The sequence below is a fragment of the Amblyomma maculatum genome, chromosome 10 (assembly GCF_055883805.1).
Source record: "Amblyomma maculatum isolate TAMU_Amacu chromosome 10, ASM5588380v1, whole genome shotgun sequence".
Lineage (NCBI taxonomy): Eukaryota > Metazoa > Arthropoda > Arachnida > Ixodida > Ixodidae > Amblyomma > Amblyomma maculatum.
Window position 1 is genome coordinate 92,621,114 of NC_139353.1, and position 13,588 is coordinate 92,634,701.

A 13,588-nucleotide genomic window follows, 5' to 3' on the forward strand; every position below is an offset into this window, starting at 1 on the left:
ATTTATTACCTCTTCCAGGCAGCTGCGGCAAACCTCTCGTTTCCCGAAAGCTCGAATGCTGATTTATAAAATTGAAAAGTGTGTTTATCCTATTTCATGAAACACTTATCTTTTTTATCAACTAAAGCAAATAATCGATCACTGGTAAAAGCGTTCGCTTTCGTCGAATTAACTAACCGTCCATTGAGGTGCACCGGTGCTTGCACCTCTTTTTTGCTTTGTTACGCGTCAAACATCAAGTTAGCGCGTGGGCGCATGCCCAATGAATGACCAAGTCAACTAAGTAAGAAAAGTGAAGCCAGTGCTGCAGACAGCCACGGCCAAGGTCCACTTGGAGAAAAAGAGAAAGGGGGTACTTATTCGTCACTGACAAAATAACTAGGGTCGGTTACGCGACAAAAAAACATAATAGAGATTTTTAGTTTGGCGCTGCCGCTTTCCGCGGCCGTCTACCGCTACCGCGCACCGTCGGCACAACATGCTCTGATTGGTCCCCGCATGCGGCGTCCTGGACAGGAACGTGGCGCCATCTGTCGCCATCGGGGTGATCTGCGCATGCGCACCAATGCTCGCGCGGTAGAGGTAGGCGGTAGTGGTAAGCGGTAGCGCTCAACTAAATGTCTCTATTACGAAAATTTAGGACCAAGCTGTGCAAGTACTGCGATTAAATGAAGACAGAAACACACAGAAGCACATGGAAACACGTGCTATATAATATAAGAGCCATACTTACTAAAACTGGTTGAAACTTTAATGGTAATTGACCAAGGTCAAAGGACCAAGGTGAGATTACGAAAAAGCATTTGACTCAGTTGAAACATCGGCGGTGATGCAGGCATTGCGAAATCAGGGGGTAGACGAGCCGTACGTGAAAGTGCTGGAAGATATATACAGTGGCTGCACAGCAATCATAGTTCTGCATAAAGAAAGTAACAAAATTCCCATAAAGAAATGTGTTAGGAAAGCAGACGCAATCTCCCCAGTACTATTCACAGCTTGCTTAGAGGAAGTATTCAGAGACTTGGAATGGGAGCAGTTAGGGATGAGGGTAGATGGAGAATACCTCAGTAATATGCGACTTGCTGATGACATTGCCTTGCTAAACAACTCGGGGGATGAACTGCAAATAATGATGGGTGACCTAGACAGGAAAAGTAGAAAGGTAGGCTTGAAAATCAATATGCAGAAGACTAAGGTAATGTTCAACAGCCTCGGGAAGGAACAGCAGTTTACATTAGGTAGCGAAGTACTGGAAGTAGTGGCAAATATGTCTACTTAGGATAGGTAGTAACCGCTGATCCGGACCATGAAAAGGAAATAACAAAAAGAATAAGATTCTGATGGAGCGCATTTGGCAAGCACTCACAAATTATGACTAGCAGCTTACCGGTATCGCTCAAGAGGAAACGTGAAGGCTAACCAAGAGAGTTCTACTTACGTTGAGGACAACCCAGAGGGCTATGAAACGAAAAATGGTTGGGGTAACATTAAGAGATAGAAAGCGTGCAGAGTGGGTCAGAGAAATAACTCAAGTTACCGACATTCTAGTGGAAATTAAGAAGAAGAAATGGACATGGGCAGGACATGTAGTGCGAAGAGAGGATAACAGATGGTCGCTGAGGGTAACAAACTGGATTCCAAGGGAAGGAAAGCGTAGCAGGGGGCGGCAGAAAGTTGGGTGGGCGAATGAGGTTAAGAAGTTCATAGGTGTCAAGTGGATGCCGCTAGCACAGAACCGGGTTAAGATGAGAAATATGGGAGAGGCCTTCACCCTGCAGTGGGTATAGTCAGGCTGATGATGATGATGGTGATGAGCAAGGTGAAAAAAACAAAATACATTTCGGGAACGCTACGGCTCTATTGTGAACAAGGGAGCCGTAGCGTTCCCGAAACGTCTTTAGTTTTTATTGCGAAAGCAATAGTACTTTCACCATTAAGCATTTGCGGTGCGACGGCGGTGCACATGAAATTACCTTTCGCATGACCTCTGTGTGACGTCACGCCTCAAAGCTGGGCGACCAACTCGCGCCATTCGTGAGAGATCCGTGAGGCCTAACTCCCGTTCTCTCCGCCAGAAGCGCCACAGGTGTTGTGACGTTATACAGCTGTATGACAGCAGCATTGATAATGGCGGTGCATTTAGTTGATAATAATGATGAGAGCAAACGTAATGCACCATATGAAGCACCATAACTCCAGCTTTCGCATTTCTGCACTGTAGATTCCACAGTCCTCTCAATTTTTTTACCTTGGCCAGGGACCATTAAATTTTCAACCGTGATTCCTGACCAGACGGTCTGCCGTCAAACCATCGACTACTTACTAAAACTACAAGTAAGCATCCATTTTAGCGCATGGATGCGTGATCATGTAGCGTGGAAATAATCTCTAATGAAAGCAGAAATAAAATGAAGCCTCTTTTACACTACTTGCACCCAGCGCACCTTATCACCGTGCAACCGGCAACTAAATCTCTGCTGATCGATTGAGAATGATTACCCACTTTTTTATTTCCATTCGCTAGGGTTTAAACTCTAGGAAATTCAAATGAAGCATTTGATACAAATAGTGGGCACGTGTTCTACGGTGTACGTTAATAGAGGAAAAGCTTTTCTTGGAACTCTAGCTAAGGTTCGGTCTTATACTAGCTTGATTTATTATTCGAGCTGATGACATGGCTCGTGAAGTCTTCTCCGGACAGTTTACACTTGCTGACTTAACAGTATACACACAGTAGAACAAACGGAAACGTGTGGTACGTAATATTCAGTCCTCAGGCACACCATTTTCTTGTGTGAAAGTTTTCTATAGGGTGGAACCGAGACATACTGTGAATGACCGCCCTGACGGAAAGTCGCTCAGACATTTTAGAATTCTGCTGCAAAAACCAAGTTCTCCAAAATCACATAGGATGCCAAACCTCCACGCTTTTTCGAGCTCAAAAAAGACGGCAAGGCAGTGCTGTCTATGAATAAAGGCTTTTCAAATTGTAGTTTCGAGGCGTACAGGGGGATCAGTAGTAGAACATGTATCCCTGACACCGTACTGGTGAGTGTCAAATAGTTTTCGAGATTCAAGAACGAACATTAATCTTATATTGAGAATACTTTTAAACATGTCTCAAGACAACTTGTTAGGGTTATTGGCCTATAACTGCCTGGAGAGTTAGCGACTTCCATAGCTTCAACAAAGGCACTATAATGGCTTTCTTCAAGGTCTTAAGAATTTTCCCAGATATTCAGATTTCAAAAAAGATCTTTAACAAAGCTTTTACTTAGGCTGCAGATAAATGAGCTATCATCTCAAAGTGCACCTACTCGCGCCCTGGTGCATTCTTCCAGTTTGAATAAAGCTTTAAAAGGTTATTTTGTGCTACCAGTCATTGAAAGTTTTTGTTTTTCGGTTGTTGATTTGTACTTGAAAAAAAATCTGTGTAGAGTGTATACCTTGAAATAGCAGCAAAATGTTCTCCAATTATGTCTGCTTTTTCGTCTATGCTTGTTTGTGTGCCAGGAGTTGTAAAAAGTGGACTTGTAAAGGAGGAGTATTTTCCAGCCAGTTTATGTACTTTCTCCCACGCGTTTTTTGATGTAATTGAGCCTTAGTGGAGGGCATATACTTCTGCCGTAACTCTGCCGTTCTTCTCTCCGCATATACTTCTGCCGTTTTCAGCCGTGCGGCGGATATACCGCGCTTTAGCTTTTGCCTTCTTAAATTTCATTAGGTTGACATGTGTTTGGTAGCGCCGCAAAACTTCCCCATGCTTTATTTTCTTCCTTTTTTGCTTTTCTACATTCTTGCGTGTACCAAGCTTTACAATTTTGTCGTATCACTCCCCATGTTCGGGGAAAGATAGGTGAGCAGTGTCAATAATACAGGCTGCGAATATTTCATTTAATTTCTCCACAACACTGTCGGAATTAAATTTTTATAAGTCAGCCTTTTCACGAAAAACACCCAGTCGACCAGTTCCAGCTTCCACCGTTGTGGTTTTGTTAATGTGATTGATGGCGATGACGTTAGACTCATAATTACAGGTTGATGATTGCTGCTATAGGAGTTGTCAAGAACGACCCATTTAAAATCTGTAAAATTGCCGGTGGACTAAGGGACAGATCTAGACAGCTCATCGCTCCAGTAATTGGCGAGCAGTAAGTAGGCTTTCCAGTATTGAGCAAGCAAACATTGCTGCAACAAATAAAATATTTTAAAATACGGGATGTGCAATCGGTTTGGTTTCTTCCCCAAAAAGTAGACTCTGCATTAAAATCTCCAACAACCAGATACAACTTTGGTAGCTATTTTAAAACGCGATTCCAGGTCATGAAGAGTGACATTTGAATTGATTGCAAGGTGTACATAACATAAACGTTATTATTTTGTATTGTTGGATGGTGACTGCAACGGTCTCACAATTTGTTTGAGGTCAATTTGACGAGCTTCAACCGAATTCTGAATTATAATAGAAACACCTCCGGATATCCTATTATATAGCTTGCTTTGGAATCGCTGCGGAACACTTTATACTTTTTAGAATGTGTGTTTTGGCCCCAGGTTTGTCTCCTGTAAGCATAGAGCAACAGGGGAAAGTAAATTTAAACGCTCTGGTACATCACTGTAGTTCCTAATTAGTCCACGGCAGTTCCAGAGGACCAGAAATGCCATGTCTAATGATTTGTGACGATGGAACTAAAACTTAGGTTTCCGGATTGTCCGGTCCAGTTATTTTATTTTGCTCTCTAAAATGTTGTTTGTGATATAAGTTTCGCTAGCGAAAGAACAGCTTGATAATCAAACAACTTCGCATTCAGCTTGTGGCAAAGTAGGCACTTGTCAGCTAAGTGATTTGCGCTTTTTACACAATATGCACTATTTCCGCAATGAAGCATTCGTTTTTTTCTCACGATTGTCTCAGTCTTTAGACTGGAAACGAATGCTGTATTTCTGATACCATATAGTAGCAACCCGTGAGCGTATTTTCGAGTGCGGTATTCTTGATATCTCCTCGCAGAGCGACCAAAGAGTTCAAGGCCGACACAAATCTTATATACACTTTTCCCCGGAAGTAAAAAAAGAAAAATAATGCGCCCCACTGGATGTTTTTTCTGCTGGCCGTGAAAGATATAGTTGGCAAGAGAGGTCGCGGAGCCCCTAATTGGTTCAAAACTCCTCAGTCTTTGCTATTGTTTGTTTCACATGTAAGCCCATTTCTAGTTCCTATTAGATGTCATCAATGCCGGCCAATAATTGGTTCTCTACTTCTTCGAGGAGGGTTTCAGTATATAAACTCGATCAGTGCCCAGACCTACACTGCTCAACGCTGAGCAGTACCAGCCGCAACTCCACGTTCATTGTTATAAAAGAAGGTAAGCGAGGAGCATTTCATGCTGCCTTAGCGAGACTGACGTGCTGTTTGGTCTATGAAAAATTACATGGGTTATTTTGATTACATGGTTTAGGCTTGAACATTGCCTCGGGCATATGCATAAAATAATTCTTAACTGTTGCAGCTACAGCTAGTGTACAAGGTTTTTACCTTTTCTCCTTTCAACCGCAATTAGGTAGTAAACCTCTCACAATGAGCATTTCAGCCAAAAATTCTATCAGTATTTAAAATGCTGTTTTCCACTGGTGCCCTGTCATAAATACACTAGTCAGTCTTACAAACTGATAGTGTTGTCGTCTTGAAACTCCGCGAACACTTTGTGCTCATGCACTCACCGAGAGGTTTTCGCAATTTTTTCTTAGTTTCGTCATCAACTCATTCGTGCAACATGCTGGCACCCAGCAGAGGTTTGTTTCTTATGCAACTTTACCTTTAGTGTTTTGGTGTTTAAATGTCGTGGTTCTATCCTGAATTCTACTTGTACATGCTCAAGTAAAGATTTACATCTGAAAGATTTGTATATTTACAGCCATTAAATTCTTGCTTAAAATATTGTTCAAGGAAGCCTTAGTTTTGTTATTAGAAAGAAAGGAATGACAAAAAAGCATTGTTGTCAAACAATTTTAACAAACTTACACCAAGTAAACGTCTTCAAGAAGTGTTCTGCGTAGGGGCTCAGCAGCGGAGCGGGTGGAATTTACTGTTGGCTGGCGAAAGAACTTAGCAGACACGATGATGACATACCAAAGTACATCAGGCTGCGCATTCTCACAGCTTGAAGAAGTATCTTAGGACAATAAAAAAGTGGACAGCGTGGTTAAAAAGTGAAGGACCAGTCCAACGTCCCAGCGTATACGAATGCAGCTCCTTGTCATAAGATTACAGATGAATGCTCTGCTCACTGGAAAATGCAGCGCAGTAGCAACGCACACGAATCTAGAAGGATGCGTCCTATCCTTTCTTCTTTGTTACTACTGCGCTGGTGTCTACAGCATGCAAACCAATAAGCCAGTATCAGTGATTTGAAATGGTTGTGGTGCTTATTCTGGAAACGTGTGAGGTTTTTTATCCTCGGAAATCATATTCTGCCTAAAGAAGAATGACCTAGTTTTGAACATCTTCCTTAGCTTTAGACTGTGAATTTTGTGAATTTTTATTGGTAGTCCCTTAAAAAGTTTGCAAAAATCAACTTCCACTGTGCACTTTTTACGGGGGCATAATAAGCAAGAAAGGCATATAGAGGAGGTGTATAAAACTACGAGGAGTAAAACACTGACAAGTACTTGAGGTTTCCACCACTGTAAAAAGAATTATAGCAGAAGGTATACACTCGGCGGCCGATTCTAGGCTGTGTAGTCATAGAATGTGGGCCTAAGTGCGTATGGCATGAAAATGCAGCAGGTGCACGTTTAAAAATATCTCTCCATGTTTTGCTGATTATATTAGAACGCTCTCCAGCATGGCATAAATTGATAAAATGCGACAAGTCTCAATTCGTGCCCCTCAACTTTTGTTTAGTTATCTTTCATTCTGCATAGCCACCTTCTTCATCTTAGTCTGCCCTGGAAACCTCAGTCGCTACCTCAGATGTATATTGAGGTGAGATGAGAATTCATTTAATGCTTTAGAGAAAAAATGCGGACAGTTCTATATAAGTTCCTCACTGATATCTTTATGAAGACATGAAAGTTTTCTACTCAGAAGTACAAGTATAACTTTAAAATATGTGCTGTAGGCGCAAACTTGAATGAGAGCCATAAATATTTGCTAGGTATATCAAATTGCCTCGCGTCAATCATGATTTTTTTTTCATCTCTATTATACGTACAATGTTCTTGTCAAGATGAAATTACATAACCCTCATGTGTTTCACAATCTCTTTCAGCTACGCTTCGATACACCGACGTTCATGTCCAGAGCTTCATTCAATTATGATGGCCAAGTCATCCCTGGTGTTGCTTCTTGTCGTCACTTTCGGGGTCGTCAGCGGCACTCTTATTGGATTGATGAGAAGTGAGTTCAATTTACGAGAGGACGGGGAGTGCCTCTAAGGTGGTATTTCTCTCGATGGGGAAGAGGGTTTTAGATGGGCGCCAAGATCTGCATGTGTGAAATGAGATGTTGGGAGCAGCAAATTGGATAAATGCCTCTACGTGGAGACCAGATCTCTTTACAACACCTTCGTTTATAAAACCGGCTGCGCAAGACAGCATAACCATCGCGGTAACAGTTAGCATCATATTGAGGAACCTTGCCTTCGTTACTCCCAAGTTGCTCTAATCAACATTTCATGAAACGCTTAGGCGGAAATGGTAGGCTCGATAAATAATATTTTCTAGAGTTGCATTCGACACAGAAAGGAATTGTGGCATACACCATATGTTTCTTCTTGAATCTCTCATTTATATTCTAGTGTGAAAAGTGATACTGTGTGTTTAATGTCATACCGTCGAACATGCCCACTAGGCGTGCCCTACTTCGCAGTTGGTGCAATAAAGCTGTACGGAAGTAATTTGCATCTGTAGCAACTAACAGTGATAGTTACATTTCGTGCCGGAGACGTTGCGCGAATAGGAAACGTACCTCTGCACAAAAGCTGAATAAATTTAGGTTTCAGGATGTTTCGTTGCTTTGTGAAGCCATACTAGTGAAATGAATCGCTGCATGAAGGGTATTTGTTCAGGCGCAGGGGGGCCTCCTGAGGAGTGCACCTATCCGGCAGAGGCCGGACCATGCAAGGGTGACATGCAGCGCTTCTTCTACAACCTTCTCACAAATGATTGCGAAGAGTTCGTCTACGGCGGATGCCAAGGGAATGAAAACAACTTCCACACTTACGCCGACTGCGACGAGCGGTGCACGATTTCACTGATGTGATCGCGCATGCCTAAAATGGCATGCCTACCTATGAGAAATTAACCACTTCTCCCGTATCAACGCATAACACCACGAGCAAAAGATTTGAAAACCATAATACGTGATTATGCTACCCACATGAATATAGCTGAAAATTCACCCAAGAAAGTGAAGAAATACAATCTTAATAAATGCTGTTATTCCCTTGCCATATTGAGTACACAGCTAAAATTAAAAAAACTGAGCTATTGTGACTGGCAAAAAATAGTCCACGTATTTGTTTTCTCTCAAAAGTATTAAACGTTTTTAAAATTTATCGGCCACCACGACGTAACGAGTGCGCTGCATCTCCTTGAAGGCAACAAAATCATAATATCGAATTCTTCTTTTCTTCAGCAATTTTTGTTGCAAAAGCAAAACTCGACAGTCAAAGCGAGACCTCGAGTGTCCGCAGGTACACTGCGCAGAGGAGCTACGTTCTCCTCATAAAAACATTGTCTCCACCAGGAATCGAAACTTCCATCCCTCGTATCCACAGCAGAGCGCTTTAACCAACTGAGCCACGGCCGGGATTTTTTTTTCAGCATGGTATTAATTACCCGCGTTTACATTGAGATGCGAGCTATATATATTATTTACAAAGTAATCAGCTTGTAGCCAAACAAATTCAATTGAAATATACAACATCACACATTTAAAATATATGTTAACAGAACACTTAGCAATCGCTAAGAAAACACATCTATAGAAAATACCAGCATTATTATACAACACCACATAACTAAAACAAATTTCACCACAACCGGTCTAAAACGGCGGCAAAGAAAAACAACACATTAATGCTTGGAGCCATTCCGGTTGATAGTCCTTATATTTATAAGTGCCACTCAGCTGGTGCATCATCTGGCTGAAATGAACTAGGGGAAACTAGAGGCCCAGCATTGGGGTCCAACTTCCGTGTTTTTCACAGGCTGCGCAGTCCAAGGAGGAAAATCATGTCAAAGGGTTCATGATCATATTGGGTGGCCATTAGGTACCGTAAACTGGGAGAATTCAATACAAGGTCTTTCTTGAGTGTTCTTTGTAAAATATACCAAAATAATATCTCATCTTTTCAGGCAAAAAAAACGTTCGATGGTTTCAGGTGTATCACATCTCCGACAAATAGCAGAAGAAACAAAAGTATTTTTCTTGAGAAGCCACATTTTCACAGATAGAACTTGGGCATGAAGGTTATAAATAACGTTTCACTACAAGGCGAAATTGCCATTTTACGTACTCTTCTCAACACATCATGGCCCATGCATTCCGAATAGAGAGAACGATATAATGGAGAGGGCTACAGAAAGATATTTATTCTTTGTATAAATTTTTTTCTTGTAAAAGAGAATAAGTACTCATAAAAAAAGCGAACTGTCGGAAAACGCACTGAGTCATAAACGTCCTTCATAAAAACAAATAATACGGGTCGATCGGTAAAATTGAAAGAGACCACTTGTTGGTAAGGAGATTCACAAATTTAGTTGCAGGGATGCTCTGATAATGGGGTGGCTGCTATTACAGAAGAAGAAGAAGAAGGTAACTCGTTCGCCTTGAACTAAATAAAAAAAGAGCAAATGGATGTTATTCGTAAGTTTAACGGGCCAACGGAATGGCGTGCCGGTAGAGTACCAGTGGTAAAGCCGAGTGGGGATTTCAGGATCTGTGTAGGCCTTACACAACTGAATAAGGGCGTTATACAAGAGAAGTTCACCCTCCCCCTTGTGAATGAAGCTCTGGGTTTTATAGCCGGGGCTAAACTTTTTTCTAACCAGGACGAAAATTCTGGTTTATATCAAGTACGCTAAAACAAGGCTTCGGAAGAATTTACTAAATTCTTTACCCTATTCTGGCGTTACTGTTACACTAGGGTACCTTTCGGAATTACTTCAGCACCGGAGTGTTTCCAAAAAAGAATCTCCAAAATCCCGGCAGACATGCTTGGAGTCTTTAAAGTAATGAACGATAGTTTAGTATTTGGAAACAACCAGCAATAACATGATCCTATACATGGTAACGTCTTGACCAGGTTGGCAGAATCCAATATAAAGTTCAACGAATACAAGGGTGTCTTTGGTGTTAAAAGGCTTTCTTTTTTGGGTCATGTTCTAAGTGAGGAAGGCGCACAACCCGATCCAGCTAAGTCAAATGCTCTAAAAGCAATGAAGCCACCGTGCAATTTAGCGGAATTACGCAGTGTTCTTAAGTTACTTAAATTGAGGACAACCCAGAATGCCATGGAACGAAAAATGGTAGGGGTAACATTAGGAGGTAGGAAAGCGTGCAGAGTGGGTCAGAGAAATAACTCAAGTTACCGACATTCTAGTAGAAATTAAGAAGAAGAAATGGACATTGGCAGGACATGTAGTGCGGAGAGAGTATAACCGATGATCGGTCGCTGAGGGTAACAAACTGGATTCCAAGGAAAAGAAAGCGTAGCAGGGGGCGGCAGAAAGTTAGGTGGGCGGGTGAGATTAAGAAGTTCGCAGGGGTCAGGTGGATGCAGCTAGCACAGAACCGGGTTAAGTGGAGAAATATGGGAGAGGCCTTCGCCCTGCAGTGGGTATAATCAGGCTGATGATGGTGATGACGCAGTGTTCTGGGCATGGCAAACTATTCGGTGTGCTTCTTTACGCACCTGGTTCATACTACCGCTCCTTTGCGCGATAGTTTGCGTAAATATAGGGTCTGGATATGGGACCCAGCACTGAAGCCTGAGTTCGAAAGTGAAAAATCTGTTATCTGCGCCGCAAAAATGCATGTCTTGTACGACCCTCGCATTCCAACGATTTCTTCGGCAGGCGCGCTTCGTTTTTCAGCCAGGGTGCAGTCCTTTCCCAATCGTAACGTAACGATGAGCGACGGCCGGTACCCTTCTCCTCGCGTTCTGTCACAACGACTGAGGAGCGCTGTGCACAAATAGAAACGAAGACATTAGCCCTAACTTGCGCTGCAGAAAGATTCGATAAATACCTCAGAGGTCTAGATGTATTATTCGAAACGGACCATACGCCATTTGTTTTCTTAGTAGAAAAGTCCCTTTGATAAGGTCTCCCCAAGAATTCAGTGGTCCAAATGGCGACTCAAGCGCTACTGTGTTGAGATAGCCTATGTTGCTGGAAACCCCTTCATGGATCACTGCCTTGTCGTGGCGGAGGGGCTTGCGAAACTCGATGAAGTCGTGAGCTCTGCTGTGTAGGGCCACCCAAGATAGAGAGGTCACGGCAGAGAGTTCTGACAAAATTCGATTCACTGGAGAAGGTAATGTCAACCCACTCCAGTATTTCCTGCCAAGAAAACCCTATGGCCAGTCACAATACCATTAATGATATGGCGCCGGAAGATGAGCCCCCCAGGTTGGAAGGCTTCCCACATGCCACTGGGGATGAACAAAGGGCGATTCCTAGTAGCTCCAGGACGAATGAAGCGGCTGGGCTAAAGCCAAAAGGACGCTAAGTTGTGGATGTGTCGGGAAGCGACCGGAAAGTTCGATGTTGCAAGGAGATATATCACATAGCAACATGGAATGTAAGATCTATGACGCAAGGTAAACTGGATGTCGTCAAGCGAGAAATGGACAGATTGAACATTGATATCTTGGGTATCAGCGAGCTCAAGTGGACCGGAATGGGAGAATTTAACTCCGGCGACCATTATGTCTTTTATTGTGGGCACGAATCCAAGAGAAGGAATGGGGTCGCTCTCATAGTAAACAGAAGAATGGGCAAAGCAGTGCTAGGGTACAACCCTAAAAGCGACCGAATGATTTCACTTCGGATCCAAGGTCACCCTTTGAACATAACAGTTATCCAAGTCTGTGAACCGACCACTACTGCTGAAGAAGCTGACGTTGAGAGATTTTATGCGGACCTACAATGCCTTTTAGACCTCACCCCATCATCAGACATCGTTTTTCTCATAGGAGACTGGAATGCTAAGGTAGGGGGTGAAGAAATATCCGGAATTACAGGCAATTTCGGTCTTGGTGAGCCAAATGAAGCTGGGCAGAGGCTAGTAGAGTTTTGTCAAGAAAACAACCTGACCATAGCGAATACTCATTTTCAACAGCACATAAGGCGCCTGTACACATGGACTTCACTGGACGGTCTGTACAGGAATCAGATCGATTATATTATTTGCCGGCAGAGACGGAGAAGCGCTATACAAGCAGTAAAAACGAGGCCTGGGACCGATTGTGGCACCGATCATCAGCTTCTTGTTGCCAAAATTAAGCTTCGATTGAGGAAAACGCAGAAAACTAGAAGGTCTTTCAGGTATGATCTGGATCAAATTCCATTAGATCATGCTGTGGAAGTGAGGAATCGATTTCAAGAATTAGATCTAGAAGACAAAGAGCCCGAAGAGATGTGGACTGATGTTCGTGACATAATACAAGAAGTTGCAACTAAGGTAGTTCCAAAGCAAAAGAAATGCAAGAAAGTAAACTGGTTATCTGAAGAGGCTTTGCAAATAGCTGAGGAAAGGAGGATGGCAAAAGTTATGGGGGAAAGAGAAAGATACAAGGTTCTCAATGCGGATTCTCAGAAAAAAGCAAGGAGAGATAAGAATGCCTTGCTGAACATACAGTGCCAAGCAGTTGAGGACAACTGCCAATTAAGGAACACAAGAGCTCTGTATAAGACAATCAAAGATATCAAAGGAAGCTTCTGTGCTAAGCTGGGCGTGATAAAGGACAAATCGAGGCAAGGACCTCACTGAAGCCTCAGAGATAAAGAAGAGGTGGCAGGAATACACAGAAGAAGTGTACATGAAGGACCCGAATGTGCAAACCCAACATAAGACGGTTGTGAGCACTCATCTCGAGCCGGGCATCCTGAAGAGTGAAGTTGAATGGGCCTTAGCCAGCCTTGCTAAGAACAAAGCTAGCGGAATTGATGGCATTAAGCTGATTTGCTTCAAAACTTCAACCATGACGCTGTTAACATTCTGCATACATTATGTCAGAAGATTTGGACAAAGCTGCAGTGGCCACAGGATTGGAGGAGGTCAGTTTAAATCCCCATTCTAAAGAAATACAGTGCCAAAGATTGTTCCAACTACCGCACGAACGCGCTTATTTCGCATGCTAGCAAGGTGATGTTGAAAATCCTCCAAGGTAGGCTGCAGCAGTATGTAGATCGGGAGCTTCCGGACGTGTAAGCTGGGTTTCGCAAGGGCAGAGGAACTAGAGACCAGATTGCCAACCTTCACTAGATCGAGGAAAAAATTGAGAGTTCCAGAAACCCATCTACTTCTGCTTTATTGATTATGCGAAAGCGTTTGACTGCGTAGATGATAGCAGGTTGT

The 13,588-nt window shown here is 42.8% G+C and overlaps 1 protein-coding gene across 2 annotated transcripts; it reads left to right on the forward strand.

Moving 5' to 3' along the window:
• The first annotated feature begins 5,279 nt into the window (after window positions 1-5,279).
• Window positions 5,280-8,552, forward strand: LOC146177021 (isoinhibitor K-like). Of its 2 annotated transcripts, none has more exons than XM_084583058.1 (3): window positions 5,280-5,366; window positions 7,272-7,399; window positions 8,070-8,552. In XM_084583058.1, exons 2-3 carry the CDS (start codon window positions 7,318-7,320, stop codon window positions 8,261-8,263), a joined length of 276 nt encoding a protein of 91 aa, XP_084439184.1. In that variant the 5' UTR covers window positions 5,280-5,366; window positions 7,272-7,317; the 3' UTR covers window positions 8,264-8,552. The 2 variants fall into 2 exon arrangements, with proteins under 2 accessions (XP_084439184.1, XP_084439185.1); XM_084583059.1 differs by having other exon boundaries at window positions 8,076-8,552.
• The last annotated feature ends 5,036 nt before the right edge of the window (window positions 8,553-13,588 follow it).